Raw genomic sequence first — 17,693 nt, 5'->3', positions numbered from 1 at the left:
GGCAGCGTTGTTTGTTTAAAATTCGCGCTTTTACTTGGTTACGTGAAGTCCCGGCTTGTGATTGGTCAGGGCGGCCATGTTGCCGGGACGCGGACCAATCACAGCAAGCCGTGACGAAATTACGTCACGGCTTGCTGTGATTGGTCCGCGTCCCGGCAACATGGCCGCCATTAACCAATCACAAGCCGTGACGTCACGGGAGGCTGGACACGCGCGCTTTTTAAAATGGGCGCGTGTCCAGCCTCCCGTGACGTCCCGGCTTGTGATTGGTTGACCGCGGCGCAACCAATCACAAGCCGGGAGGCTGGACACGCGCGCATTTTAAAATTTTAAAATGGGCGCGTGTCCAGCCTCCCGGCTTGTGATTGGTTGACCGCGGCGCAACCAATCACAAGCCGGGACGTCACGGGAGGCTGGACACGCGCCCATTTTAAATTTTAAAATGCGCGCGTGTCCAGCCTCCCGGCTTGTGATTGGTTGATCGCGGCGCAACCAATCACAAGCCGGGACGTCACGGGAGGCTGGACACGCGCCCATTTTAAAATGCGCGCGTGTCCAGCCTCCCGTGACGTCACGGCTTGTGATTGGTTGCGTCTCCCATGTGACTGCGACGCAACCAATCACAAAGCCGGGACGTAATTTTAAAATCCTTAAGGACCTGAAATTACGTCACGGCTTGCTGTGATTGGTTGCGTCGCCCATGTGACTGCGACGCAACCAATCACAACGCCGGAACGTAATTTTAAAATCCTGAAGGACCTGAAATTACGTCACGGCTTGCTGTGATTGGTTGCGTCCCGGTCACATGGGCGGCACGCAACCAATCACAAGCCGGGACTCACGTAAAGGAAAGAAAAGCGCGAATTTTAAACAAAGAACGCTGCCGCTTCCCTCGGTAAGGTGCAGGCTGCGTCGGAGAGGTGAGTATAGCAATATTTTTTATTTTGATTCTTTCTTTTACACATTTTTACATTAATGTTGTTTCGATACCGATACCCGATACCACAAAAATATCGGATCTCGGTATCGGAATTCCGATACAGCAAGTATCGGCCGATACCCGATACTTGCAGTATCGGAATGCTCAACACTAGCTGTAAGCCATAATCATCAACATTAACAGAAACAAACACTTGAAATAGATCACTCTGTAATGACGCTATATAATATGAGTTTCACTTTTGGTATTGAAGAACTGAAATAAATTAACTTTTTAATGATATTCTAATTTTGTGAGAAGCACCTGTATATAGCGTCACTTTTTACAGTCACTGCTGTCATAATGGAAAACTCTCAGAACGTAGCTTTAATTATTTTTTATCACACTTACTACAAGATTGAGAAACTACTACAAAATGGGGATATTACTATAAAGTTGGTCAGAATTACTATATGGTGCTAATTGTAAGACAAAATTCCTCTATGTGGCCAATTAGGGGGCGCAATTGTGTTGTCCCAGAAGTACTGGAAAGGAATTTATATGAACTTTTTACTTTCATTTGACCCAGAAAGGCTGATTTCTGTTAAAAGTTTGAGTTTTTTGGTTATGATGTAATAAACCAGCCAGAGACTTTAACCAAACGTGTTCCTGTATCTACCTGGAGGAGCATGTAAGTGAGCCGACCTTCCACAGGAGATTTTTTTTAGTATAGTGCCCATTTGAACACCCATTGTAACATATAGTTCAGGAGTTATTTACTGAATTATAAGACTTTTGTATTATTTATTTTACTTGCTTATGTAGCACCATTAATTTCCTCCGCACTTTACAGACGTTATCATTACTTTAGAATGTGGGTGGAAACCGGAGAATCCAGAGGAAACCCACACAAACGCATGGACAACACACAACTCCTTGTAGATGTTGGACTTGTTGGGATTTGAACTCAGGACCCCAACACTGCATGGCTACAAGGCTCACCACTTGGCCAACGTCCTGCCCATTGGTCGGGCTGGAAACCAGTTTACTTTATGTTTTTCCAGACTTGTAGACTTTGTTCTGGTTTCAGGTTGGAAACAATACAAATCCTTCCTGCCTTTTCTAAGATTAATCTCTAATTTCTAGCAGTCCCTCGTGAAGAGTTTTCTCTCTTCCAGAAGCAGCTGACGGCTTTGTTAATGTAATGCCTTGGCTGATGGCGTTATTGCGGCAATGATTCCGCCCACTCAGTAAATTCTAATGTACAGTAATATAAATCAAGTATATGGTTCCTGAGAACTTCACCTCTATTTTTGACTCCCATCCTCCCATCAAGAGATATGTACATGGACTGCAGAATAGTCTGCCTGGCATGCCCACATTATTCGTGATCCAGCCCTTGCTGGCTTTATTTGTATGTGGGCTCCTTATCACAGAGTAACCAACTGATCTGCACCTTCTGTTACTCCAACTTGCCAGATTTTGTCAAGAAGACTGTGATTAACATATTTCCTTTTCTGTCAGCTTTGCCATATCTTTACAAAAGGGATTAATTTAACGGTAAAGCATGAAAAGGACTAACTCTAATGCACAGTAATGGCACAAGTTCTACAGCGAGACGCAATCTTGAAGTTCATGTAAACTTTGTAACAAAGTTTACAAATGCATTATGGCAGCTCTCCAGAATTTTCCCAACCTATATAGAGCAACATAGGCTTACTCTAGTCTAGAGGCTCATTATTTGTGTTAAAGAAGCTTTTCCATAACATTTTCATCCCCATAATATATTGGAATCATCGTATTATATAGTACTGTGTACCTACAATTGCTGATTTTGCCTTTCTACCCAGATAATTATTTTTTATTCCATTAGGTCTATGACTCACGTGATTAAAAACTGACCAGCTGAATCCTTCTAACCTCTATGTAGAAACAGGAGGTCAATTTTCTCTGCACAAATCACGAGTCACTGCAAAAGTCTATGGCAAAGGAAAAAAGCGGAGCAGCTGGGTCAGGAGTTGAAGATGGGAATGATTTTTGCAGAGACAAGATACTTCCTGTTTCCTGGCACAGCAGAGAAAAGAGAATAATTAACTGGGTAGAAAGGCAAAATGAGCAATTGTTAGTACACAGTGCTATATAATATGATGATTGCAATATACTAACAGGAGAAAAACTTTGATATGAGTGCTTTTTAACTGTTTCAATAATTTCAATTTAATGTTTTTTTGCCACATTAAGGTTCTTCTTTTCCTTCTGATATGGTCCCCATAATGTAGCCAAAATTTTACTAAATGCGTCTGGTTCCTCAGAAATTAAGGCAAAGTCTCATCAGGGGTAAAGTCTCATTACAGTGTTTCCCATGCCAAGCCCTATCCAAGGCGTCACCGATTAGTGACGCCTGTTCTCTAATGCATACTTCAAAATTTCAGTGTATACAAAGTGATGCAGTTTTTCAGTGCAGAATTTTCATCACATTCTATGTGATGGTGCTTTGACCTGTCTCTCTTTTCACCTGCTTGTGATAGGTTCCTTTCTGACAGTTCCCACAAGATAGAATCAGGGAAACAGAAAGGAACCTATAACAAGCAGGAGGCAGAAGAAGAAGTACATGTAATGGATTGGTGTTCAGACTGGAGCTGACATAATCCAACTTCTCATAATGAAGTGGAAAAAGGTGTAGATGCAAATATTGTTAGTGAGTTACCAATATATGTGAAAAAAATTGCTGAAGTGGTGCTTTAAAGAGCAAAAAAGGATAATATAAATTTCAAGCAAATACGTCTTTTTAGATAAAACATAGTAGCATTTTAGGCAGATTTTCAATGATATTTCTAGGACTTCGATATTGATGACCAAACCTTAGAATATATGATCAATATCAGATTGGTGAGTCTCCAACTCTCAGGATCCTCACCAATCAGCTGACTGAAGGAGCCATGACTAACTGGCGAGTACTGTACCTCTACTATTACTTACCAGACCCAGTCCTATACATTTTATATGAGCTGTGACTAATATTGCATCTCAATCCTATTAATTTTGTTGCGGGAAAATCTATTTAATCTTCTTGTGCTTCTATGATCCGTAATGTTCTTGATCTAGCAAATCAGAATAAACTCTCTTCTCTGTAGTATGTACATATTCGAATCTATAAGCGTCTTACTTTAATAAAGATGCTAATAATTGATTTTTCTTTTTTACTTGTTATAGACCTTCGAATGCTATGCAATCTTCCCTTCATCTCTAAACTCCTCGAACGCCTAGTCACTCCCATCTTACCCGCTATCTCTCAGATAACTCTCTTCTCGACCCTCTTCAATCTGGTTTCCGCTCTTCACACTCTACTGAAACTGCCCTCACTAAAGTCTCTAATGACCTACTAACAGCTAAATCTAATGGTCACTACTCTATGCTAATTCTCTTGGATCTCTCTGCAGCATTCGATACTGTGGATCATCAGCTCCTCCTCACTATGCTCCGCTCCATCGGCCTCAAGGACACCGTTCTCTCTTGGTTCTCCTCCTATCTCTCTGGCCGATCCTTCACTGTTTGTTTTGCTGGTTCCTCCTCCTCTCACCTTCCCCTTACTGTTGGGGTTCCTCAAGGATCAGTCCTAGGCCCCCTTCCTCTTCTCTTTGTATACTGCCCCTATTGGTCAAACAATCAATAGATTTGGTTTCCAGTACCATCTCTATGCTGACGACACCCAATTATACACTTCTGTTCCTGTTATCACGCCGACCTTTTTAGAAAACACCAGTGATTGTCTTACCACTGTCTCTAACATCATGTCCTCCCTCTATCTGAAACTGAACCTGTCAAAAACTGAACTCCTCCTGTTCTCTCCCTCTACTAACCTACCTTTACCTGACATTGCCACCTCCGTGTGCGGTTCCACCATTACTCCAAAGCAACATGCCCGCTGCCTTGGGGTCATCCTTGATTCCGAGCTTTCATTCACACCCCACATCCGATCACTGGCTCGCTCTTCTTATCTGCATCTCAAAAACATTTCTAGAATTCGCCATTTTCTTACTTTCGACTCTGCAAAAACTCTTACTGTCTCACTTATTCATTCTCGTCTGGACTATTGTAACTCTCTACTAATCGGCCTCCCTCTTACCAAACTCTCCCCGCTCCAATCTGTCCTGAATGCTGCTGCCAGAATCATATTCCTCACCAACCGTTACACCAATGCCTCTACCTTGTGCCAGTCATTACACTGGCTACCCATCCACTCCAGAATCCAGTACAAAACTACTACCCTCATCCACAAAGCACTCCATGGCTCAGCACCACCCTACATCTCCTCTCTGGTCTCAGTCTACCACCCTGCCCGTGCCCTCCGCTCCACTAATGACCTCAGGTTAGCATCCTCAATAATCAGAACCTCCCACTCCCGTCTCCAAGACTTTACATGTGCTGCGCCGATTCTTTGGAATGCACTACCTAGGTTAATACGATTAATCCCCAATCCCCACAGTTTTAAGCGTGCCCTAAAAACTCATTTGTTCAGACTGGCCTACCGCCTCAATGCATTAACCTAACTATCCCTGTGTGTGGCCTTTTAATAAAAAAAAAAAAAAAACACATAATCAGGTTCCTCGTATCATGTTCTCATACACTTTATGCAGTTAATAGCCCTCTGTGTCTGTACTGCTACATACTTAGGCAGTTAACTGGTTCATGCAGCTTTACATGAACACCCGAGCCTTACACTATGGCTGGTCCAAATAACTAAAGCAATTGTTACCATCCACCTCTCGTGTCTCCCCTTTTCCTCATAGTCTGTAAGCTTGCGAGCAGGGCCCTCATTCCTCCTGGTATCTGTTTTGAACTGTGATTTCTGTTATGCTGTAATGTCTATTGTCTGTACAAGTCCCCTCTATAATTTGTAAAGCGCTGCGGAATATGTTGGTGCTACATAAATAAAAATTATTATTATTGTTATTATTTACCTTGGGGAGATCTTTTCTAGTTGGGAATCTTTAGGGCAATAGTCCCTGAGAAAAAGTGCACAAAACAGCTCTTCCCAAGAAGGAAGAACTGTGCATCTAGTGAAACCTCTAGGAAGCACACATGAAATCTTATCTCTTGCAGATACTTGCCATCTTTTCAACGTTCTTGTCAAGTCCATTCCCATGCCCTCTCACGACTACTTTGACCAAGCATTTGGATGCCAGTTACTGATGTAACTTGAGATAGCTCTCATCTCAGCAGTTTAATCCCTTAGATGCTGTGGTGAACAATGATCATTTCATCTACAGTGGGGGAAATAAGTATTTGATCCATCGCTGATTTTGTAATTTTGCCCACTGACAAAGACATGGACAGCCTATAATTTTAAGGGTAGGTTAATTTTAACATTGAGAGACAGAATCTCAAAAATAAAATCGAGAAAATCACATTGCATAAATTATATAAATTTATTTTCATTTTGCCGTGAGAAATAAGTATTTGATCCCTCTGGCAAACAAGACTTAATACTTGGTGGCAAAACGCTTGATGGTAAGCTCAGCAGTGAGACGTTTCTGTAACAACTCTGCTGGCATCACGGCATGGCCTCTCATCTATCACACTATCTTACCCACTGCTCCAGGCCATGATGTGGTTTCTGTTTCTTGCCAGCTCCATATTCTGTCTCTCTACTCTCTGCATGCTTCCTGGCTGTGTATAGGGGGGAGGCGCCTGAACTCTCTGGTTCTTATAGGAATCAGGTGCACCTGTCTAATCTGTTCCTGACCAATTACCAAGAGGCCTCCAGTATTTAGTGCAGCTCCACCCAGTGGACTGGGCCTGTGCAATGTGTTAGCTCAGTTTGTGTTTAGCTTCTGAGTTTGCCAGGCCTTGCTGTGTGTTACTCCCTCTCTGGAGGCTTTTCTCAGTGTTCTTGCCTTGATCTTGTTGTCCGCCCTCCAGGAGGCAGAATATCCTGGTCCCTATGTCTTTGTTCTTGTTTCTTGTCTTGTTCCATTTCCTTGTCTGTACTTAGTCTTATCTCGGTCTCCTTGTCTGTGACTTCCTTCCCTGTTGTGTCTTTCCTTGTGTTCTCAGTCTGCTTATGCTCCGCACTCTTGCGGCTCTGCCTGCTCTGTACCTTTGTGGCTTTACCTCTGCTCCGCATTCCTGCAGTTCTGCTCCGTTCTACTCTGCTTTGCTGCTGCAGAAACCTCTTGCTGCAGCTCCTCTCTGCGTTCCTTCTGGTTCCGCTCTGCTTAGCTTCTGCAGTAATCTCTTGCTGCAGCTCCTCTCCGCATTCCTTGCGGTTCTGTTCTGCTTAGCTTTTGTTGCTGCGCTATCTCTTACTGCTCTTCTGCTCCTATCTGCAGCCTTGCACTTCTCTTCCTGTGTGAACAGGTCCCAACCTGTTCCGTCATTCTCCTTTCCTTTCTGCTTGTTTTCTTACCTGCACCTCCTGTGTGAACAGGTCCCTACCTGTTCCTTCATACACCACACCAACCAGTCCTGTGTTCTTGCTGTTCCTGCTAGCTCTGTGTTCTCTGCCGTTCCTCCCAGCCCTGTGTCTCTGCTGTTCCTGTCCGCTCTGTGTTCTCTGCTGTTCCTGCCAGCCCTGTGTTCTCTGCCATGCCTGCCAGCCCTGTGTCTCAGCCGTGTCAGCCTACTCGTCTGAGTTTCAGCCATGCTTTTCTGCCAGTCCTGCCTGATGCCCGCACCTGTCGTAGGGTTCCTGTTCTCCAAGTGGGATCAGCAGCCACAGCCAGACACCACCCTGGAGTAGCACCTGGCAGCTGCCTGCTGCACAAGCCTGACCTCACCATCAGAGGCTCCAGTGAAAACCCAGGCAGCTGTCATAGTCACACCCCTTCCAGGGTAGTCTGGTTTGTGGCACAGTGGGGCCACAAACCCCCCGAGCTCACACCCACCAGTCAGGGCGTGAGCGTGACAGTTTCTTGTAGTTGATGATGAGGTTTGTGCACATGTCAGGAGGCATTTTGGTCCACTCCTCTTTGCAGATCATCTCTAAATCATTAAGATTTTGAGGCTGTCGCTTGGCAACTCGGAGCTTCAACTCCCTCCATAAGTTTTCTATGGGATTAAGGTCTGAAGACTGGCTAGGCCACTCCATGACCTTAATGTGCTTCTTTTTGAGCCACTCCTTTGTTGCCTTGGCTGTATGTTTTGAGTTATTGTCTTGCTGGAAGATCCAACTACGACCCATTTTTAATGTCCTGGAGGAGGGAAGGAGGTTGTCACTCAAGATTTTATGGTACATGGCTCCATCCATTCTCCCATTGATGCGGTGAAGTAGTCCTGTGCCCTTAGCAGAGAAACACCCCCAAAACATAATGTTTCCACCTCCATGCTTGACAGTGGGGACGGTGTTCTTTGGGTCATAGGCAGCATTTCTCTTCCTCCAAACACTGCAAGTTGAGTTAATTTTTGTCTCATCTGACCACAGCACCTGCTCTCAATCACTCACAGAATCATCCAGGTGTTCATTGGCAAACTTCAGACGGGCCTGCACATCTGCCTTCTTGAGCAGGGAGACCTTGCTGGCACTGCAGGATTTTAAACCTTTACGGCATGTTGTGTTACCAATGGTTTTCTTGGTGATTGTGGTCCCAGCTGCCTTGAGATCATTAACAAGTTCCCCCGTGTAATTTTAGGCTGATCTTTCACCTTCCTCATGAGCAAAGATACCCCACGACGTGAAAATTTGCATGGTGCCCCAGATCAATGTCGACTGACAGTCATTTTGTATTTCTTCCATTTTCTTACTATTGCACCAACAGTTGTCTCCGTCTCACCAAGCGTCTTGCTTATGGTTTGTAGCCCATTACAGCTTTGTGCAGGTCTGTGATCTTGTCCCTGACATCTTTATAAAGCTTTTTGGTCTTGCCCATGTTGTAGAGGTTAGAGTCTGACTGATTGATTGAGTCTATGGACAGGAGTCTTTTCTAAAGGTGACTATGTAAGACAGCTGTCTTTAATGCAGTTAACGAGTTGATTAGGAGCGTCTAACTGGTCTGTAGGAGCCAGAACTCTAAATGGTTGGTGAGGGATCAAATACTTATTTCTCACTGCAAAATTGCAAATACATTTATAGAATTTATACAATGTGATTTTCTGGATTTTATTTTTGATATTCTATCTCTCAATGCTAAAATTAACCTACCATTAAAATTAGACTGTTCATATCTTTGTCAGTGGGCAAACTTACAAATTCAGCAAGGGATCAAATACTTATTTCCCCCACTGTAAGTGGTTAGATGCAGTGTTGTCTGTCATGGATATTGGTCACCTGCAATGTAATTGTGAGTACCCAATGGGTTGTTTATTTGCAGTAAGAGCCTATGGGAAACTTCCAATTCTGTCCTTTGTTATGAGGATACCATATTTCCGTGTCTGCACCTGGTTTAGTGCATTAACATTCAGGGTAACCTTCTATAGGTGACACTAGAGAACTATTTTACATATATATTATTGGTAATTACTATGCTAATTACACTTTGAAGACCATCATAGCAGTCTTGCTTGAGTAGGTTATGGAGATCTTGAGGCTCCCTCTTCTCAAGCAGGTAGACGAGCAGGTGCATTGGCACCGTGTGCACCTTGAAATCTTTCTAGTTTTCGATTAATTTTCTGACAGAATGTTTTATTGCTGGCTTGCAATGTAAAACTCATATTAAGTATCTGTCAATGTGCAATAATGAATGTTTTTCTGTGCAGTAACTAACCCCCCTCCATTGTTCCTTGCACAGCAGTCTGGAGGAGTGATATTTCTGGAAGTGTTCTCGATGAGCACCACACTTGATGGATGATGGCTGCTTTCTGCACATTGCAGTCATTCACATTCAATGTTTTTACTGATTTAACAAATCCAATAACTCTAGCAGAAAATAGGGGAAGGGTATTCCTAAAATTCAGCCGCCTTCCTCTCTACCAGTCATGGAAACTCCCACTGCCAAAAAAATTTGTTCAGTTTAGTGATTAGACAGAAGACTTCATCAATCACTGCTTCTAATAGTCAAAACCTAAATGGTACAGAGAATAATGTGCAGTTATTATTATTACACCATGTCGGAGGTTGTAAATGGCTGTCTTCCTAAATTGTCAAATAAACCCAATGTGGTAACCATCTTAATTGTGCTTTGTAGATGCCATCATATAGTGCCACTGGGCAGCGTCATACACAAAAAATAGATCCCACTGCAAAGATCACACTGCCCCCCCTATTGGGTGTCTGGGTTTTCACTGGACAGAAAACTCCAGTGTCACGCTGTGACTGAATGTGATTTGGAAAAGTGGCCCTGCACTGTCACTAGGACTGGGACCCTAACTATCCCTGCTCCTAAGGGTACCTCTGATGGTGAGGAGGTTTAGGCCATGTGCCTTTCTGTTTTCCTGTTATAACCTAAGCCAGTGTTCCCCAACTCCGGTCCTCTAGAGCCACCAACAGGTCATGTTTTCAGGATTTCCTAGGTATTGCACAGGTTATTGAATGCTTGCCTTTCTAGGTGATGCAATTATTACCTGTGCAATACTAAGAAAATCCTGAAAACATGACCTGTTGGTGGCTCTTGAGGACTGGAGATGGGAAACAATGCCCTAAGCTGTCACGTCCCCAAGGAGGCCTTAAGGTACCTTCACACTAAACGATATCGCTAGCGATCCGTGACGTTGCAGCGTCCTGGCTAACGATATCGTTTAGTTTGACACGCAGCAGCGATCAGGATCCTGCTGTGATATCGCTGGTCGTTGAACAAAGTTCAGAACTTTATTTGGTCGTCAGACCGGCGTGTATTGTCGTGTTTGACACCAAAAGCAACAATACCAGCCGGGGGACGCGAATGTGAGTATGTACTGTTTGTTTTTTTTACATTTTACGCTGGTATCCAGGGTAAACATCGGGTTACTAAGCGTGGCCCTGCGCTTAGCAACCCGATGTTTACCCTGGTTACCCGGGGACCTCGGCATCGTTGGTTGCTGGAGAGCGGCCTGTGTGACAGCTCTCCAGCGATCAAACAGCGACGCTGCAGCGATCAGCATCGTTGTCGCTATCGCTGCAGCGTCGCTTAGTGTGAAGGTACCTTTAGACAGAGTGCTACTGTATAAACACGTAGGACAAACAAAAAAGCAACTTACATACAAGACACTCACCCAAGGTAGAGAGGTATATAGGGAAGGGTAGGAATGTACAAATCAAATGAGGAAAGCATCCACCCAAAAACAGCACGCAACAATCTCCAGTAGCAACAACAAACTCCAACTCAGCACAGCAACTCCAGGAAACCAGGAAGTAAACTTTAACTGGTGAAGAAGAGAAGATCTGGACAGATTTTATAGAGAGAGGAAATCATAGAATCGTAGAATGTTAAAGTTGAAAGGGACCTCAATGATCATCGTGTCCAACCTCCTGCTCAATGCAGGGCATGATTCACTAAACCATCTCAGACATATGATGAAGGAGAACTCACCACCTTCGTGGCAGCCTGTTCCACCCATTGATCACCTGCACTGTTAGAAAGATTTTCCTGATCTCTTATCTATTCTCCCTTTCAGTTTCATTCCATTGCTTCTCGTGTTTCCATGTGCAAATGAAAATAAGGATGATGTCCCTCTACTATGTGACATCCCTTCAGATATATGTAGACAGATGTTAAGTCTCCTATTAGCCTTCGTTTTGAAAGGTAAACATTCCCAGATCCTTTAATCATTCTTGTAGGACATGCTTTGCAGTCCACTCACCATCCTGGTAGCTCTTCTCTGAACTTGCATTTTCAATGTCTGTTTTTAAAATGTGGTGCGCAGACCTGGACACAGTATTCCACATGAGGTCTGACCAAGGAGGAGTAGAAGGAGATAATTACTTCACATGATCTAGACTCTATGCTTCTCTTAATACATCCTAGAACTGTGTTTGCCTTTTTTGCTGCTGCATCACACTGTTGACTCATGTGCAGTCTGTGATCTATTAGTATTTCCAAGTCTTTTTCACACGTGCTTTTGTTTAGTCCTATTCCACCCATTCTGTAGATGTAATTTTCCTTTTTCTTGTCCAGATATAGAATATTGCATTTATTGCTGTTGAATACCATTCTATGAGTCCACGATTCAAGCTTTTCTAGATCCTTCTAAATCCTTTCTCTGTCTTCTTTATTGTTAGCTATCCCTCCTAGCTTTGCATTGTCTGCAGATTTGATTAGTTTACCTTCAGTTTCCTTATCTAGATAATTTATAAAAGTGTTGATCTACATAGGGGCCACGACAGAGCCTTGTGGTACCCCAGTTGAAACACTCATCCAGTTGGATGTACAACCATTTAATACCACTCTTTGAGTATGATCACTGACAAAGTTATGAATCCACCTAACCGTAGCCTTGTCAATCCTATACTTGGTCATTTTTTCATTAAGGATAATATGAGATACTTTATTAAATGCTTTGCTGAAGTCGAGATATACTATATTTACTACATTTCCCTGATCCATCCAGTCAGTGGTTCCATCATAAAAGGAAATTAGATTAGTCTAGTATGACTTGCTTGCTACAAACCCATGCTGGCTCTGTTTAATTGCTGTATTCTTGCCCAAGTACTTACACACATGCCGTTTAATAATTTGTTCAAAGATCTTTTCTGGTAAAGAAGTAAGGCTCACTGTCTGGTAATTTCCTTTCTCCATCTTCTTTCCTTTTTTGAAGATAGGGACATTTGCCCTTCTCCAATCTTCTAAGACTTCTCCTGTTCTCACGATTTTTCAATGATTCTGGCTAGTGGTTCTGCAGTTTCCTCTGCTATCTCTTTCTGTACCCTGGGATGCAATTAGTCTCTTCAGAGAGGAAGAGAACTAGAAGTCTAGTGCCACCTATTTTAAATAGCAATCCTAAAAGTCAATGTCGACCTTGTAACGAGCCTTGTCACATGACTTAGGATAAAAGTCAAAACCAGAAACTCAATTTGCAGACACTGTTTTGTCTGACCGGGATCCAAGAAGTATAATTTCTCCTTGCGGTTTAGAGGGTCGACATTGAGTTTTAGGATTGCTACTTCCAATAGGTTGCTCTAGAGTTCTAGTTCTCTTTGTGTTTGCATGTTTGTTGTTGTGAGTAGAGTTTAGGGTTTCCAGTTGCCTGATTTATCACTTGCAACTTTTTGAAAAGTCTTACATTTTTTTGCACTTGTACTTCAATCCTGAAGTGATTTTATGTACGCTAGATATTTTTGCTTATTTTTCGCACCATCTTGTGAAATGTGCAACTTTTTCCTCTAAAAGGTCACAAAAAAGTTAAAGACTCTAGAATGAAGACCATTGTTGAATTTGTGCAAAATTCATAAACCATGTCTGCCATTTTGAAGACTGTACCTAACCCTACCTCAAACATAATTTTTTTAGCTCTAAAAATTTCAGTCCAATACGAACAGTTCACAGTTTACTCTTATGTAACTGGAAAGCATAGTACTTACTTAACAAAATGTGCCAGAAAATACTAAAGAGCTTACAAATCATACATGCCATGTACCATTTAACATGTGTCTCGCTTAGCATAAGGGAATGCCTAGCCGGAAAGGGTATGAGTTCATGAGAGGTGCATGTGCTAAAGTTCTGTACATTTTCTGAGGGGTCTTCGCCGTACTTTACAGTTCCACTTAAGTCCTGCACATGCACTCACTATCTAATAACAAAGGGAGCAATGGGAATAGACCCCCATTTTTACAAGGACACATAGACACTGCCTTTTAGCATTTCCCAACCACTATATTGTTAACAGATCCTATCTTTTTTATAATTTTTATTCTCTGACTATTGTCTATGAGATTTATGGGAAACTAGATGTTGTCTGTGCTTTTTTTTCTAGGGGTGAGGGGGTAATGAAGAGTGGATTTCTCCTTTTCGATTCTTTTATGTCAGGATAAGATTGTGTGACCGAATGCAAAATCTCCAACCAGGGTTATAACTATCATAGGTCTTTAATTGCAATGGTTTTCTAATGCAAATCAAAGGGACCTTCCACCCCTCCCTGGTCCAAAGTGCAACTGCAACCCCTGCACTAGTGTAGTTACAACCCTGGCCAGGACAGGCATGGTCTTGTGTTTGTGTTCCCTCAACCAACCAGGATATAAATCAAAGAACTTTATAGGGAACTTGTCACATTGTACATGCAGTCTTATCTGTTAGCACAATGGTATATAGCAAGACAAGCTGAGCAGAATGATGTCCAGTGGCATGTAAACGTTTGGTCACCCTTGGTCGAAATTACTGCTATTGTGTAATTTTTTACATTTTAAAAAATACAAAAAGGAAAATAAGCCAATGCAAAAGTTTGTGCATTCTTGGAAATTTGTGTGCTCAGATAACTGTGACCAAGGTTTCAGACCTTAATTAGACTGTTAGGGTTATGGTTTGTTCACTATCATTGTTAGGAAAAGCCAAGTGATGCAAATTTCCCATCTTTATAAAACACAGCCTCCTCTAACCTTGTGCCAAAAACAGCAGCCACAGGTTTTTCTAAGCAGCTGCCTAGCACTGTGAAAATGAAAATAGTGGAGGCTCAAAAAGGAGAAGGCTATAAGAAGATAGCAAAGCATTTTCAAGTTGTTCTTTCCTCAATTCGAAATGTAAATAAGAAATAACAGGAACAGTGGAGGTCAAGATAAAGTCCAGAACACCAAGCAAAATTTCAATGAGTGCTGCTTGTAGGATTACTAGAGGGGCAAATTAGAACCCCCTCCTCCCTTTACTGAAAAAGACCTTCAGAAAGATTTAGCAGACTCTGGAGTTCTGGTACATTGTTCTTCTGTTCAGAGACATCTGCACAAGTATGACCTTCATGGAAGAGTCATCAGAAGGAAACCTCTCCTGCATCCTACCCATAAAACACAGCACCAAAAGTATGCAAAAGAGCATCTAAACAAGCCTGATGCATTTTGGAAACAAGTCCTGTGGACCGATAAGTTTAAAATAGAGCTCATTGGCCACAATGATCAAAGATGTGTGGAGAAAAAAGGGCACAGAATTTCTGGAAAAGAACGTCTTGTCCTCCATTATACATGGGGGTGGATTAATCATGTTTTGGGGTTGTGTAGCAGCCAATGGCATGGGGAACATTTCACAGGTAGAGGGAAAAATGGATTAAATTAAATTTCAAGAATTACTCGATGCAAACATAACACCATCTGTAAAAAGCTGAAGCTGAAAAGAGGAAGAGGATGGCTTCTTCAAATGGATAGTGATCCTAAACTCACGTCAAAATCTTCAATAGACGACCTCAAAAGCTGAAGGTTTTACAATGGCCCTCACAGTCCCATGTCATCTTTAACTTTAGACCTTTTACAGATCATTTCATCTTCAACTTGCTAAACTGTTCACAGTAACAGTAATTTTGACCAGGGGTGCCAAACTTTTACATGCCACTGTAACACTCGTACTTGTGATAGTCTATGGGGCCATTCAGATGTCCTTGCTTTTTCATGGACCGCCAAGGACACAAGTCTGATTTTGATTTTTACAAACAGTCAGAAAGAAGGTGGAGAAACTTTTTTCCTTTTTTTCCCAACTTATGAGAAAACCTGATGACACCTGGATGAAAGTCTGTTCAAAGTCTGATCAAAATAATCTGTCCATTTTTCTCTTATGTGAAAAAATCGGCTCCTCAATGAGGCCTCAGGAAAAGGCAAAGGGACGGTTCTTAACACAAATTTAAAGAATACGAAAGATAATTCCTATGTCAACACCCCTTCCAGCCTAAGACTTAGCATAGTCTATCAATCTTCTTTATGACTTTGTATTTTCCTGTTAAATCAAGCAGATATACAGGAAGGACAGGGACAATTACCCCGAGTCAATTTCATACCCATCTTTGACTTTTCGCAGTGTGTATAAAGTTACTGTAAGTTTGATGAATTTATTTTTGCTTCCAAACAGGTGGAAGCATCTTTCTGTTATTATTATTATTTCTGTATAAATTATTTGTGTTATTTTTATTCAACAGGCGATAAAGCAATATCCATGTTACAAGATTGTACAAATAGAAAAAAAAAACCTCTGCTTCTTTGAATTTTAGGTTTGCATCGTGCAGAAAAAAGATACCGAAACAATGTACGCCATGAAGTACATGAATAAACAACAGTGTATTGAGCGGGATGAAGTTCGGAATGTATTTAGAGAGTTGGAAATTTTACAGGAAATCGAGCACGTCTTCTTAGTGAATCTTTGGTAAGCTGAATTTATTTCATATCAGATTTATTTGCAAAACTATCCTCATTTATATGAATTATGTGAATTTGCATTGTCTTGTAGCTGCCGTCTTCAGGGAGTTTTTGATTTGTATGTGAATGAACTTAGTAGGGGTTAACAAGCAAATATATTATTTTTTAAAATGCAAGCAAAGAAATAAAATAATAAAGTAATTAATTCTTATTAATTCTTACTAGTGATGAGCGAGTGTGCTCGTTACTCGAGATTTCCGAGCATGCTCGGGTGTTCTCCGAGTATTTTGGGTGTGCTCGTAGATTATGTTTGTGTTCCCCCCCCCCCCTGCATAACAACCTGATCACATGCAGGGATTGCCTGTTCGTTAGGTAATCCCCACATGTATTCAGGTTGTCTAGCAGCTGCAAATCATGCAGCTGCGGGGACACAAACATAATCTACGAGCATGCCCAAAATACTCGGAGAACACCCGAGCATGCTCGGAAATCTCGAGTAACGAACACACCCGCTCATCACTAATTTTTACCCCTTTACACCGGTGCCATTATAATACCATCACTGCTCTGGTCCCTATTAGTCTTTATGTACTTCTGTGTAACTGGTTATGTGCCATGTGACTCCTGTGGCCAATTAGTGGCCTCGACTATTATACCATGCCATCTAAGCACATGACCTTTGTGGCCAATCACTAGCCTCAGCTATGATACCACGCGTTCTAAGCTCATGGCTTCTGTGTCCAATCACTGGCCTCAGCTATGATTCCATACCTTCTAAGCACATGACCTCCATGGCCAATCACTGGCCTCAGCTATGATTCCATACCTTCTAAGTACATATCGACCATGGCCAATCACTGGCCTCAGCTATGATTCCATACCTTCTAAGTACATATCCAGCATGGCCAATCACTGGCCTCAGCTATGATTCCATACCTTCTAAGTACATATCGACCATGGCCAATCACTGGCCTCAGCTATGATTCCATACCTTCTAAGTACATAACCACCGTGGCCAATCACTGGCCTCAGCTATGATTCCATACCTTCTAAGTACATAACCACCGTGGCCAATCACTGGCCTCAGCTATGATTCCATACCTTCTACACACATGACCTCCATGGCCAATCACTGGCCTCAGCTATGATTCCATACCTTCTAAGTACATATCCACCATGGCCAATCACTGGTCTCAGCTATGATTCCATACCTTCTACACACATGACCTCCATGGCCAATCACTGGCCTCAGCTATGATGCCATACATTCTAAGTACATAACCATCATGGCCAATCACTGGCCTCAGCAATGATTCCATACCTTCTAAGCACACAACATCTGTGGCCAACCACTGGCCTCAGCTATTTTTCCATGCCTTCTAAGCACATAACCTCTGTGACCAATCACTGACCTCAGCTATGATACCATGCTATTGAAGCACATGACCTCTGTGCTTCAATCACTGGCCTCAGATATGATACCACACCTTCTAAGCACATGACCTCTATGGCCAATTACTGGCCTCAGCTATGATTCCATACCTTATAAGCACATGACTTCTGTGGCCAATCACTTGCCTCAGCTATGATTCCATACCTTCT

At 42.4% G+C, this 17,693-nt stretch overlaps 1 protein-coding gene across 2 annotated transcripts in view; it reads left to right on the top strand.

The window, feature by feature from the left end:
• Positions 1-17,693, top strand: part of STK32C (serine/threonine kinase 32C) — a 296,245-nt gene that overhangs the window by 251,440 nt on the left and 27,112 nt on the right. The window contains exons 1-2 of one of the 2 annotated variants that reach the window (XM_077258443.1): positions 15,637-15,772; positions 15,947-16,098. In XM_077258443.1, coding sequence (XP_077114558.1) covers positions 15,980-16,098 — 119 coding nt within the window. In that variant the 5' untranslated portion in view covers positions 15,637-15,772; positions 15,947-15,979. Of the gene's footprint in view, positions 1-15,636; positions 15,773-15,946; positions 16,099-17,693 lie in introns of those variants that run through there. The other variant, XM_077258442.1, reaches the window with a different exon arrangement.

The sequence above is a fragment of the Ranitomeya variabilis genome, chromosome 4 (assembly GCF_051348905.1).
Source record: "Ranitomeya variabilis isolate aRanVar5 chromosome 4, aRanVar5.hap1, whole genome shotgun sequence".
Taxonomy (NCBI): domain Eukaryota; kingdom Metazoa; phylum Chordata; class Amphibia; order Anura; family Dendrobatidae; genus Ranitomeya; species Ranitomeya variabilis.
This window is presented reverse-complemented; position numbering and strand designations above follow the sequence as displayed.